The sequence below is a fragment of the Scleropages formosus genome, chromosome 14, assembly GCF_900964775.1.
Source record: "Scleropages formosus chromosome 14, fSclFor1.1, whole genome shotgun sequence".
NCBI classification, from domain to species: domain Eukaryota; kingdom Metazoa; phylum Chordata; class Actinopteri; order Osteoglossiformes; family Osteoglossidae; genus Scleropages; species Scleropages formosus.
Genome location: NC_041819.1, coordinates 7462158 through 7476797, shown reverse-complemented (window position 1 = coordinate 7476797; position 14640 = coordinate 7462158). Strand labels below are relative to the sequence as shown.

Here is a 14640-nt window from a genome sequence, read left to right as displayed (position 1 = left end):
GTGTAACAAATGTTGCTACTAAAGTAAAAATGAATTTTGATCATTAGAAAAAATAATAAAACCTTGCTTAATAACAAAGAAACAGCTTTATTGGAGAACTCAAGATTTGCTGCCATATATTATGTAAATAAAATCAAATGATGCATCTCCACTCCATGTCTGAAATGTTCCAGCTTTTTTGGTGACATTTTTTTAATGAAACAAACTGTTGGTCTACACAGTAAATCGTATTTATTTCTTTATTTCTTTATTTATTTATTTGTGTGTTTGCTTAGTGAAACGGTAAATCTGTTTGCTCCCATAAAGAGCGTCTTGGAAACAAGTTTAATTTTCAGGCTTTTAAATGTGTGCTCTGAGCATATATAATGTTAACAGACATGCTCTCATAAAAAAATAGCATTTATAAATTCAATATAATATTCAATACAAATTTATTTTCCTTCTTCATGATCTTTATGTGTTTATCTATACCTACAAAAACATTTTTTTTGTTGTCTTTATGTATGTGTATTGTTATTAGAATAGTGGCAGAAGTCTAAGAGGTGCCAGATTGATTCTTACCTCGGGGCGCCAATAACCCCAGCCGTGGCCTTGACTGCGGTCCTCTAGGAGCACGTTACCAACGCCCTCCTTTTCTGGAGCTTGATGAAATTCCAGCTTGCTAAAATTAACCGGAAGGATGACTCCTGCCTTGCTGTATGTCATGTTTGGGTGAACTTTTCATAGACCGCTGTCTCCTTTTTACAATGATCAGCTTCTCTGGTCTCTTGCTGCTTGTGCCCAGGGATCCCTGGTCGGGTTTCTAGTTATAGACACTATACAGTGCAGACATAAAAGGCCATAAAGCTAGGTGTGAACCTTCAACGAGGAGGTTAAGTACCTGAGGTATGGCTTCGTTCACTGCTGCAGAATTTCCCTCGCTGTTAGAGCCATTTCATTTTCTCCTTTCAGATTCTCCTGTTTAACTCAATTTGAGGTAGTAGCTCATCTGCCGGAGGAATTTAAATGGAAGCCAAGGCACCTGGGAGTGAGCTGCCATTACCTGGCCTGAGCACATATCTTTATTGGACTTAATGGAAATTGGTCTGCTGTATGTGCTCTGCTGCCTGCTTTGGCCAACTTTTGGACACCGTGTAATTTTACAAACGGAGGTTCATGATAGTTTCTTATCTTTAGCTCGTGCTCCTTTCGCTATGTTTTCATGACGTGACAGTCGGGCTGTGAATTGCCGTCCTTTTCCGGTGGCCTGTTACTTACAGATTCCCAGTGCTGTTTGACTTTTTTTTCAGAGTCTTGGAGCTTTACTTCACTGTAGAAATGGGGAAAATGCTAATGCATTCCATTATTAGTAACCACCTGACTAATGCAGGGTCCCACTGATGTGGAGCCTATCCTGCAACCACAGGGTGTGAGACGAGGTACATCCTGGATAAGATACCAGCCCATCACAAGGCCATCACGGACGCATTGGCACACAGAAACACACGCTAAGAGCAAATAAGAGTCACCAATACACAGGTCTGTGGATAGTGGGGGGAAACGAGAGCACCCTGAGCAAATCCACGTGAAGATGGGTAGAACATGCAGACTGCACACAGTTAGACCAGGACTCAGACGCCTGTCCAAGCCCACAGCCTGGGAGCTGGGAGTCAGCAGCACTACAGTTGGGGAGAACACATTCGTCACACGTTTCTCTTTTTTAGGTTTCGTTTGTTGGCCTTTGTGGCAGTGATAGGTGTGGTATGGGGTGGACACCGAATGGCATGAAACACTATCAGTACATTATGCTGCAGGTACGGTAAAGTGTCTCTTGACGGTTGTTAGCTTACAATCCGTTATTTGCAGTGCATCCACAGAGGCCTGTATGTTTCTCACCTGGCATCTGCTGCACTGGCGGCTTGGAACGGGTGCCAAAGTGGGCGGTGGCTCAGGGCTGACAAGAGCCAGTCCGGGTGCTTCGTTCAACATGTTCACTTTGCCAAGCGGATGAACATGTTCTCAACAAGTCTTCACATTCAATTCCATCTTACAACCAAATTTATAACCTTTTGTATTCTCGGTAAGGACTGGACCATCGTTGCGCCTTGTACCGCGCAGTATAACGAACATTTTAGTGTGCGGGGCTTGACAGGAAAATGAATCATCTCATAAGCTACGTTATTATTCAAATGAAGTCCTTGGTTAATTTAAAATCATTAAGATGGAATCATGGAGGGGCAATTTTAATCGATAATGAGTGAGGCCTTTAAAATCAGGGATTAATCACCAGTGAAGTTCACCCTCGTGTGCTCGCTGAAGATCATCAGTCATCCAGCCCTGCGCAAAAATCAAACCTGCTCGCAATTAAGCGTCTATAAATTGGACAGACAATACAAATTAAACCGAGGGCTTTGCTCTGAAGACAGCGGAATATTTCGCTAACGAACTGCGATTTCCTTGCCGTGGAGTTGTATCATATAGGAAATATCGCGAATAAAATGGAACGGAAAATGGGCCCAGAGGTGGAGATGGAAGAACCTGGCCCCGCGCACATGGATGAGCACAGCTAACCTCCCGTTCCGGCTCCGCTGCGTTGAGGCCGAACTCTCTCGGGGCGCACGCATGTCTGAGCTGTTTCCTTGTTAGTGTTTCCTTTCCGCTTCAGCAGAGGAGAGAAGAGGCCACTCCGTGTTGCGCTTCACCGAGTCCTACCTGCCATTGTGGCCCGACTGGGGAGGAGCGCACAGCACTACGTCCCTTTTCCAATGAGCACAGGAAGTGAGGAACATCTGGCTCGTGTGTGTCTAGATGCTGATTCTTGTTTTTTTGTTTTCTTTTCTTTTTTTTTTAATCCCTTTTCCACAGTTAACCTGCTAGATTCGAAAGCGAGCCAAGGGGAACTGGGATGGATTTCCTATCCAGCGCACGGGGTGAGTTTCTCAGCGCTCTGTCACAGTACCGATGCTTGTCTCCTTGTCTTTTGCTCCTATACTGTAACTGAGAGTGAGTCGAAGAGTTCTGCATGTTTTGGATCATTGTCCTTTATTTCTTTGTTTTATTTGTTTTTTAGTTGCCGCGGGATGATTGCATACTTCCTGACCTTGTAGCTGACAGGGTAAAATGTCGGCGTGAGTAATAGAGATGATAACAAACTACTGAGATGCTCGGGATCAATCATTCTTCTGACAGAATGAGAGCATGCACAACAAAAAACACCGGAAAAAAAATCCAATATTTGCGATTTATCATTAAATCCTCGTCTGGCGTGACCCCTACGCCATTTACGTTCTCTTACCGGTGTGCACAAGAACCTCCGATAACAGCTTCTGTAATGACCCTCTCTATTTTCACAGCAATGGCTCTGGCCTTGTGGCCAGCGCTAACCCGGGGCCTAAAACTTTTATAAAATTTTATTAAGTGTTTAAATTACCTGCTGGCAGCCATTTAAAGTAATGCAATAATTTGTTCCATATATCTCCCAGACCTGGTTTCCCTTTGCTTGTGTTTACAGTTTTGGTGAGCTATAAATAAAACAGCTAGTTTCTTCAGGCAGAGTTTAATTTGAAAATATAAAATATTGTCCTTGAAAGTTTGAAATTATTATCTTTTCAGAAGACGGAAGACACAGTTGTTTGGTGCTCCGGGGAATCTATTGCAACGAGACATTTTTTCATCGTTCATGTCGGCGTTGCGAAATGCAAATAAATTTGGAGCGGTTAATTTTGCCTGGGTTCCTTTTTCTGTTCTCCATCACGGCGATGGGGTGCAGACTGTGCATCAATGCTCTTGAGATAAATTATCTGTAATTACTCAGGTCTCCCCCCGCTTTGGGCCGAGATAAGCTTTTACCCCTGGAAGCCGTGGCCTCCGGAACAGGGGACTGCATTGCTCTGTCACTGACTGATCACCCCCCACCCTTCTCCCCCTATAAGCACAAATTGCACCGGTCAAAGCAAATTAAGAGCTAAGCCTGTTGGACGCCCATTTCGCCAGCGCACCAAGATAACGGCCGGAAACGTATAAATCCGCCCCATGTGCGCGGCGCTTTAAAACGGGCATCCGCTGTTTACTGCGGCCTCTCCGAAAGGCACCGGGGCCGAGCCTGGGACACATTATCCCCCCGCAACTGGAGAATAGCCGTGTTTGGTCTGCGATTACCCGCCGTGAACCTCGGCACGCGCGGGCCTCTCCTAGCATGGAGCCGTGCGCTAATTCCGATTTCCAAGGAGAAATCCGAAGGGATGTAGATTAAGAGGTGATGGGGACTTGTCGATTAGGCTTCGGGGTTCTGTGCCAGAACTGAGCGTACAGGGCCTTTCTGCTGCTCTCTTCTTGGTTCTCCGTATCATATATGATTTAGGTCATGCAGGCTGGAGTGGAGGGTGTTTTGATTATGTTACAAACGTTTATACAAACATGTCGGGACAGCTGGTAGCGTAGTGGTTGGAGATACCGCCTTTGGATCCAAAGGTCTCAGGTTTAGCCCCCACCTCCAGCTATAGTACCTGTGAGCAAGGTACTTACACTAAGCTGCTCCAGTAACAAAATTACCCAGCTGTGCAAATGAGTAAATAATTCTAAACAGCCTAACATTGTAAGTCGCTTTGGAAAAAAGCATCAGCTAAATGAATAAATGTAAATCTAAAGAAGTTTCTATTCATTGATTAGTTGTGTCGGGTTTGCTCTGTTTAGAGAGGCCATAATCGCTTAATTGTAACCGAGTGGGGAAAAAATCTTTGACTTATTACTTTTTAATCAGCCTTTCATCTCTTAAAATAAATTGAATTTGTTGGTTTGAATTCACACTCTAACATCAATCTTTTACCAAAACACTTTAGAGTTTTTGGAAATCAGCGTTAAATGGTCCGTGCTAATTCGGTGCGTTCAGTGAGAAAGTGGTTTCGTTGCTCAGGCTTCGTTTCAAATTCGATGCATCCGCAGATCCCGTGGAAACCGCCTGATCTGGTGCGTCCAAGATGTGCTGCCTGGTGCGTTGTGCTTCGGTCCTCCAGGACAAATTAGGGCGGGGAACAGCAAATTCAATTTTTTTCCAGGAAGACAACCGGCGTACTTGATTCCGGAGAAGCAATCAACTTAAAATAACAGTTCACGCCGCTCGGTTCGGGGGTCCAGGCTGGGTAGGAATGTCATATAAATACAAGCTTGAAGGGAGGGAAAAGCTCGGCGGCGTGAAGAGAAAACCCCATTATAAGCAGGGATTAGCGTGGGGCAGACGGGGACTGAAGAACGCCGGATGGTTTCCCTCCTGCGGCTGCTGTATTAAGAAGTCATTGACTGATAGAGCGCAGTTCTGCACTCCGGCCCAGTGCGGGGAATGTGTGACGGAGAGGCAGCCGCTGGCAGACCCTGCGTTCTTTCCTGTGGTCAAAACGGAGGCAAAGTGAAGTTAACTATAGGGTGAACTCTGGCTACATATCCGCTTGTCTTTCATTTTACTCTCGCTCCTTTATCGGAGCTTTGTGTATTAGTATGCCTGCGTCGAATTCATTCACTGCTTTCCAGTTCCAGATTGAATATATTGTATTGTTAACTGTGGTATCATACAAGCTTAGTGCCATTGTTCCAAATCACTGTATTCCCTTTGTTTACTTATTCATGAAAATCAAAAATCCTTCACACTATTCACTACCCGAGAACTTTAACCTGGTTTTTCTGTTTGCCTCTCTGTGCTTATATTAAAAAATCTAATAGCACAGAGCATTATGTGGATAAAAAGATTGTTTTAATGGCTGGCATGCAGCATGGGACAAAGGAAAGTATTCAGCTTAATGTCTTCTTGTGGGTTTTTCGCAATGCTGGCAAAAGTTGGCTAATGAATTCTTGAACTGTGGAAGAAAACTGGTGTATCGAAAATGTACGTCTGCCCCATTATTATGCGAAGAATTTCCTCAGAAGGAATTATAGTCCACTGAGTTCAGATATTACAAAATCCACAGACATCCTCCCAACCCTTTTCATTACTGTGAAAGATGCTTTACCGTGGTAGTTTTGTGTCCCTTTCCTCCTCTCCTCCTCCTGACCTCTGACCTCCCATTTCAGACACACCTGTGTGAACGAGACGCATGTAAATGGCTCGTAAAGAGCCGCTGTTTCATTGTGTACCAGGCAGTGGAGGAGCTGCCTCTTACCGCCTTAACCGTAGCAAAGGGGGTTCATTGTATTGGAGGGGCTGCAATCAGAGTAGTGATGTAGGGAAGGACTTGTAACCTGAAGGCTGTCAGTTCATCATCCCTACTTTAGCACTCCTGAGCCAAGGACTTTCCCTGAACTGCGCCAGAAGAATTTCCAGCATTTTAAATGGCGACACTGATCATTTTTTTTGCAGACAAGAATCATTTACATTTACACTTACATTTATTCATTTACCAGATACTTTACTTTAAGCAATGTACAACACGGAGTAATATAAAGTGTATTTCACCGCAGACAAGGAACTTGACGCAGATGTGATTATCGAAACACAGTTTGTTTCTGCGATACCACCGTTTTTGCCAGCAGATGTTACATGAGTAGCTTTCTGTAGAATTGAGTCAGAGAATATTAAGATTTTGACAGATGGTACAATGCAAATTTATAAAGCTGTTAGATGAAGAGAGAAATATGTCTGAAATCAATATGTTTTAAGATCATGTTTTAATGCTGAAAGGGATTCAGCAGCTCTGAGGGCGAGAGAGAGCTCATTCCACAATATAGGAGGCAAAACCAAGAACGTATGGACAATTTTTTTGGTCTTTGGGGTGGACCACAAACTAGGCAGAAAAAAAAAAAAATAGAAAATACATAAGAACAACATAAAAAGAAAATATATTAGGGAGAAACATAATAGCAAAAATGTGACTTTATATTCCAATACACTTTGTTCCTGTGTGATTTAGGATTGGTTGGTTAATTCTTCTGCTGAGTTAAATTCCCGGGCTCTGTCTGGTTGCCGTTTTCCAGACCTGACAATTGTGCTAGTGCAGTGAATAAATATGGAAAAAGAACACTTTAAATGTAAAGAATGTCCATGTATGGTGCACCCTCCATGAAGATGCAGCAAATGTTTTTCCTAACTAGAGTCACTTTGCCGTGGCGTGCAAAGGATTATAATGGCATTACATATCTCTCCGAAACACAGTCACATCCCATGACTGTCCGCTAGTGCCAGGAGACCGTCTTGCTGAACGTGTTTACCAGTTGTGCTGCTTTTCCCAGTGAGCATGCACACTAATGGTGGGGGATGTGGTGGGTGTTTGGGTGGTGGGGTGTTGTGGGGTGGGGTGGATTGAAGGACCTCGCCAAACACACCCGATGTTGGCTTCAATGTTTACACATACACAGTTTTCCCTGGGCAGATTATGGATGTAAAGCGATATTTCAGAACAGGAGAGGAGAATAAAAAAACGAAAAGTCTCAGATGCAGAGGGGAGCATTCGGCCGGAGGCCTGGGAGGTGATGTTTTCCCGCTGTCTGAGCTGTCGGTGGTCGCAGTGCTCCGGAGCCTTCCTCGAAGAGAGCTCCCTTTGTTTCTGTCGCTGCGGTGCTTCCCATCAATAGTGCATCATAAATCACGCCATTCTGAGTGCTGGGAAAGAGATGGAGATCATGTTAATACGCTGGATAGTGTGCTGTGCAGGGCTTTTGGACAGAGTGGCCGCTCTGTTGGGTTTCTTTGCGCGTGATGGGTAGCGTGGGGCTGCGGAATGCTATCAGACATCTAGGTGCGGTTCTGAATAGTACGTGCAACACACTTTTCCCATGCTCGTGACCTACAAAGCATAGATCATGCGGCATTTCATTTGTTTTGGCAGCACCATTCTATGTGGCCATTCTGTGGAATCTGATAATGTGATATAGCGTAGCAGTCTGGTGTCACTCACGGTGACCACGGTTCTGGTGAAACTGAGTTGGCTGGGAGTCCTGGGAAGCTCTGCGATGACTTAGGAGGAGGATGGGAAGGAAGTGCACAGCAAAGCAGCAAATCATATTGGAATTAATAAGCTCACCTGGACTTCTTCAGGCAAAAGTAAAAATATCGATAATTTTTTTGCTTACCCTGAGAGCTCAGATGGTGAACTGATAAAAACAGGGCTTTTACCACTGCCTAGCAAATTATCTGCCCGACCTATGAAATGCAGAAAATAATGCCACCAAATCCATTATTAATTGAAGTAGTAATGGAACCTTAATTAAAGTATTGATTTTAAATTAGGGCTGCCAAGTTCTGAAATGAACTGTTAAGGATTATTGTACAGAAGAGCAATGTGATTTCTAGTGAATGAAAAATAAGTCTGAGTTAAAGATAATTTTTTTTGGGTGTTTCATTAACTCATGCCAAAGATGAAACACCAACAGCCCTTATTCCCTTAAGAACTCTTTCCTCTTCTTTTTTTCCATCTGGTAACAAGTAGCTCTCAGCCACTTAAAACAGACTCCTCCACTGAGCCAAAAGCTTGTTATAAACCGTGGGGAGCCCAGAGCCAGACTTTGGATCTGTTATCGTAATCGAAAGTGTCAGCTCTCCATCCCATCTTTGGTTTCTGTTTGCACATATCTGAGTAGAAATCGCTCTTGATTTTGGCTGCAGCGCAAGTGCGAACACCTATCTGGGCTGTACTTACCAAGCCAAGAGCTTGCATTATTTTTACAGGGCTCGGTACTTCTGTTAACTATATTCTAGATCCAGTCAGGTAATATAAAGCAAGAATGATTCGGTCTTAAAAACACAGGTATAATTTGAAACATGCCTTTATATTACAAAAATTTTCTTTTGCATTTCAATTGTGGCGGTGGTGCCATGGGTCGTGTTGTAGCCTCAGGGCTCCTCAGTTGTGCGTTTGGACGTGAGTTAGAATTCAATTCTGTCTGTGTGGAGTTTGCCTGTTTTCTGAATTTGTGACTTTAAATCGCCTATAGTGTGTTATTGTAGCGGCAGCTGAGTGTGTGATTTCTCTTTGCTACATTGCCATCCCATCCAAGGTTTATGCTGCATTGCGCCCTATGCCTTTGAGAGAAGCTCTGGACCACCATGACCCTGCCCAGGACAAACATTTATTAATGATGGATGGATGGATGTCTTGGTTGGGATGTAATGTTGGCTTTGATGTAATTTATATGAATCTCTTTTTTCTTCCAAGTGGGAGGAGATCAGCGGGGTGGACGAACACTACACGCCTATCCACACCTTCCAGGTGTGCAATATCATGGAATACAACCAGAACAACTGGCTGAGGACCTCCTGGATTCCACGCAAGTCAGCACAGAAAATATATGTGGAGCTCAAGTTTACCTTGAGAGACTGCAACAGTATCCCGCTGGTCCTGGGCACCTGCAAGGAGACATTCAACCTGCACTACCTGGAAACAGACGAGGACCAGGGGGCCTTGTTCCGGGAGCACCAGTTCTCCAAGATCGACACTATCGCGGCCGATGAGAGTTTCACACAGATGGACCTAGGAGACCGCATCCTCAAACTCAACACAGAGGTGCGGGAGGTAGGGCCCATCACCAGGAAAGGCTTCTACCTGGCCTTCCAGGACTTGGGGGCCTGTGTGGCATTGGTCTCAGTGCGCGTCTACTTTAAGAAGTGCCCCCTCATGGTGAGGAACCTGGCCATCTTCCCCGACACGGTGCCCATGGACTCCCAGTCCCTGGTGGAGGTGCAGGGCTCCTGTGTCAACAACTCAAAGGAGGAGGACCCACCCAAAATGTACTGTAGTACTGAAGGGGAGTGGCTGGTGCCCATTGGCAAGTGCCTGTGCAACACTGGCTATGAGGAGCGTGGGTACTCCTGCCAAGGTAAAGTTTCCTTGCCTTTTCTCAGTCTCCTCTGCTCTGTTTTCATACGAAAGGGCACGATATACCAAACCCTGAACATCATGCTGAGGTGTTAATAGCAGAGAGATTATAAACTCAGTTTCACAAGGTTTTGTTCCAAATGCTTCTCTTAAAAGGTTTTGGTTCACCCTGCCAAAAGGCTTTGTGACATCCTTCACACAACGCATCCAAACATACAAAATCACCAGTTACCAGTTTCATTGAATTTTACTTGTTTTATTCTTTTTTTTTAACATTTGTGATGTGTTTAGTCAGATCTTGCCGGCCATAGAAAATTAATGGGTAAAGGGCTATAATAAAGAACAAAGGGTGTCGAATGCCAGATTCAAGAGTTCACACACATAAATTCCAAAAAGAACTTAAGATAATGGCTACAAATTAAGTTAAATGAACACACCATTAGGTGATCATTTGTTTTCAAAATGTTCTATAAAAAATGTAATGGGCTATCCAATTTTGCAAGGGAACACCATGGATAGAATGTTATCTCAAGCACAGGCTTAGCAATAAATATGATTTGACAGCTACCTTGACCTGCCAAATGAGGGATGGGGATGAAAGACCACAGTTTGACTCGTTTCCTGTTCAGGGTGTACCTGGATAGATTCCGAACCACCGCGACCCGCGACAGTTATTGACAATGAATGGATGAATTAATGACTGAGTGACAGCAGTGAGGCAGCAGAAGTTTTTGTTAAATATTCCATGTGTGGGGTCTTTTAGGAGAGGGGATGCAGTCTATTGCACTTGTCCTTGCAGAGCATGTAGACATTATGTGGGCTTTGAGCTGGAGTTGAAGGCTTGTAGATGGTGGCCGTGGGTTTTTGTGAGAGGTGTTTGAGCGTCTCCAGTAAAGAGTCCTGAGGTCTGTATAGAAGCAATGCCGCACAATGGACATTGAGTGAGTGTCAGAGAGCCACGTGAGTATGAGTAAGGGGCTGCTTAATGGGACGGTTTCTTCATAATCTGTGAAGCACTGTACAATCACTGCTTTACCCTGCTACTCTGTGAGCACTAGAACCTTACACAGATCACTTTTTCACTGCAATGTTTCTTCCCCACATAATTTTCATTAAATCAATGAACAAATTCCATGGAGGGAAACTTCATTTTACACACTCCTTCAGAGTTTATATAAGATGTTAGTTACGGTGGCTGCTGCACGCCTCCAAGATTAAATAATGGAAAGAGGTTAATTTTTCACGCACATGCTTGCATAGCTAGTGGAAGACACATGGTTTCCTTGAAATCAGTTCATGTATATTTATATTTCTCTATATTCTGTATAATTCACTTTCATGAATGCTTGACAGAATTTAAACTATTTGACTCAGCATCTGCTGTCGAATTATGAATTCTGTGCAGAGAATTGATTTTGTGCCTGGATATTAACTCTGACACCAAACGAAATGACAAATGTAGTTTTTTAATCTCCTTTTCTCTTTTTGAAGATGGTATTATTCATTCTTCTAACCAGTGGCATAAAACCTTGTCATGTTTTGGGGGCACCAAAAGCATAATAGCAATAGCACTCAGTGGAGTTATATGCGATACATCCCCTATTATGCCTGTGCTTCTCAGCTTTTTGATAAAAGTAATGACATGATTTGAGGTAGGCTGATAAAGAGACTGCCACTCGACAGCAGAACGTTATACCTACTTGCGCTCGCTCTTCTCATTTCTCTCAGTACATTATTATTAGTATAACACATTCTTGTGTAAGAAAGAACTCCAGTTTGTGGCACTGATTTCAGCGTGTCCTTTATCTCATCAGAGTTATTAGTACCGCTTCCCCACTGTAAAGTGACATCGTTTTGGAGGAAAAACAAACATTTCCCGAAAATGGCTGCTTCTTGCTTCCTCGTAGAGGAAATAGACTGAGACACAAAACTTTCATTGCAACGAAGGAGCAGCAAGTAGCGTAGAAGTTACAGCTGTTGCCTTGTAGTTAGAAAGTCCTAGCTTTGGTTCTTTGCTACTGCTGTAGTACCCTTGAGAAAGCTACTTAGCCTAAGTGGCTCCAGTAAAAATTACCCAGCTGTTTAAGTGAGTAAATCATTGTAAGTTGTGTAGTGTACAAACCTAGCACTGGAAGCTGCTTTGGACAAAGGTGGCAACTAAGGAATGCTGAATAGTAATAGAGGGTGTATTGCCCATACTACCACCCTTACAAAGTCTGTGCTTTTGAGCACTTGCCAAAAGAGTGAGCTAAAACTTCCATTGCAAGAAAGAGTTGAATCATCTTTTTGGGCAGGAAAGCCTGAGCACACATTTTTACAGGCGATAATTACGCCTGTGCTAATGAAGACGAGCATTTCGCATTTTGGTGCACGCTCAGGAGGGTGTTGTGCTCCCTTGGGGTTGTTTGTTAAGATGACACAGCGGGACGTTCAGACAACGTGCATGGCCTCCCGTTTCTGAGCACCCTTCCCTGAGCGCAGCTTCTCTCAATGCCAGAAAAAATAGGTGCATAGGAGTCCTACAGAATCTTGCAGAATGTTCTCCTTAGATTGTATGGCAAATGCATTTGAAATATTAGCTTTTTTAGAATATGGTATATAACAAGTTACTTACTGTAAACATGCTCGTAATGAAGGGTTGCTGAGAATGACTAGACAAGGTAAAAAACTGGCATGGTTGGAAAGCAGCTTTCGGTGCAGTTTTAAAAGCTCAGTGTGGTATCATAGTGTCTTGCTTTTTCCACAGTTTGTCCCTGCCGAGGCACTCTACATGGCACAGTTTTGCCTTGGTGGCCTCAGTGATGACCGCATGCTGTGTGCTTCATTTTGACCCCCCCCCCCCCCACCGCCGTCAGCCCCATTCCTTCCCACACACAACGTCAAAACCCTGAAAGGTTAAAGTGTCCACTTTTGTTAGGTTCTGGTGTGTGCTCCAGGAATGCTTGTGAAGTCCCATTTATGTTGAAGCCCATGTGATGCCAGATGGTGAAATAGCAAGAACAGCCTTTCATAATGGGAAAGGCTAAAGAGTAATACTGTACTAGAGATTGATGTTCAATACTTTCACTTGTTTGTAGACTGAAAGCACACTAACTCCTGGACACTGACGTTTGCACATATTCGAAATGCGGATGCCAAATTGTCAGCTGTAGGATGAGCTACCATTAACATATTTAGATGGCAGTCTAAATGAGTCAGTTAAATAGGTTAGTTTGTACCGGCGGCACTGCTGGTGTGGCCAGGTCCTGCTCTCTGGCGGGTGTGGGGTTCGAGTCCTCCTTGGGGTGCCTTGCGATGGACTGGCATCCCGTCCTGGGTGTGTCCCATCCCCCTCCAGCCTTACGCCCTGAGTTGCCGGGTTAAGTTCCGGTTTGCCGCGACCCCACTTGGGACAAGCGGTTTCAGACCGTGTTTGTGTTAGTTTGTACTGTATCAGTTCAGGGTCAGTACAATGCTCAAAGGTACTGCAAAAGGACTGGGAATTATAACCTGCTTTCCTTGACTGCAGTGTGATGGTTTTAACCAATACAGTAACTGCTGTTACAGTATTGATCTTTTCACTGGAAATATGAGTCTTCATCTCCAACTGTGCTGTTTCACCTCCAGCTGAGCTGTTGCACCTTGGACTCGCTTTCATTAATTTCTAATTCAGGGTTCTAGTTTTCGCGGCCCAGTTCCGCTGTGCATTGGTCACAAATAGAAACTGGGTTGTGGGTTTAGGTGCCCAGCCTGCATCTCCCATGTTTGTATAATGGTTTTCAGTCTGGAAGTTTGAATTTCTCTCCAAGAACACGGCGTCCTTGATGCCTGTGCCTTCGGAAAAGGAAGTCGGCATCTTGTCAGAGGCGTGCCGTGATTCGCGCTGACAGTTCGTCTGACGTAGCTGGGCCTCGAAGCAACTGCAGCGATTGGAGTTACTTTGACCCAGTTTCTATGTGGTGCTGGATGTCGGTTCAGTAAGCCCCTCGCTGGCCTTACTACCTTTCAAAGTCGTTTCCATTCTCAGCTGGACGGCTCTTCGCCCACCGGGAACCGTTGTGTTGGCTGGCATTTAGCCTCAGTTAGGAACACAAGCCTGCTTGCGGCAGTGTGGTCTGCCTGGAGGAGAAGGACTGGTCTCCGGGTCCACCGGGCTTGCTTTCATTCAGCTACTTCTGAGAACGTCATGTCTGTTTGACTTGCGGGTGTGCTGCCATAGAGCTGTCTCGTGTCCAAAGGGTTTGAGCCAAGGTGAATGTGAGGTTACCTCTGAGGCTCATTTTCAGATGTCTCTAGCTGGACGTGAGCACTGAGCTTCGAATATCAGCCACGTGCCTTTCTTCTTCAGGGAAAGTAATTTCCTTATGTGCTAGGAATCCTTAATACAATGTTTTTGGTGCTCAATCCAGACTCACAACTCACACACTACGGCACTGGTGAAATACAGCATTTGGTGTTTCTATCAACACCTGGAAAGGGGACGCTCACAGTATTTTGCTTTGTTCTATGGTATAGGCTACAAAGTCTTGGAATTCACTTTTTCAAATTACATTAGAAAATACTGGTGGACGGCTCACACATTTCACATTTTCCTTTAATTAGCAGAACTTGCTTACCAGAAGCTTTACCATAAAGCGCTTCGCATTTGCTTTTGTACATATACATATGGCTACAAACTCTATAGATTCATATTTCCATATTGTGCATATTTGACTTACGTGGTTTCAGTTTTACCTGTACAACCTACATAATTCGTTTTTATTTTTAAAATTTATATTTAAAAAAGCCGGGGGCACAGTGGTGCAGTGGGTTGGACCGGGTCCTGCTCTCCGGTGGGTCTGGGGTTCGAGTCCCGCTTTGGGTGCCTTGCGATGGACTGGCGTCC

General features: G+C 44.3%; 1 protein-coding gene across 2 annotated transcripts in view; it reads left to right on the top strand.

The window, feature by feature from the left end:
• LOC108920562 (ephrin type-A receptor 3-like) overlaps window positions 1-14640 on the top strand; it is a 77798-nt gene that overhangs the window by 7511 nt on the left and 55647 nt on the right. For both annotated transcript variants that reach the window (XM_018729406.2, XM_018729407.2), the window contains exons 2-3: window positions 2845-2909; window positions 9117-9777. In XM_018729406.2, the coding sequence (XP_018584922.1) occupies window positions 2845-2909; window positions 9117-9777 (726 nt within the window). The remainder of the gene's footprint in view (window positions 1-2844; window positions 2910-9116; window positions 9778-14640) is intronic.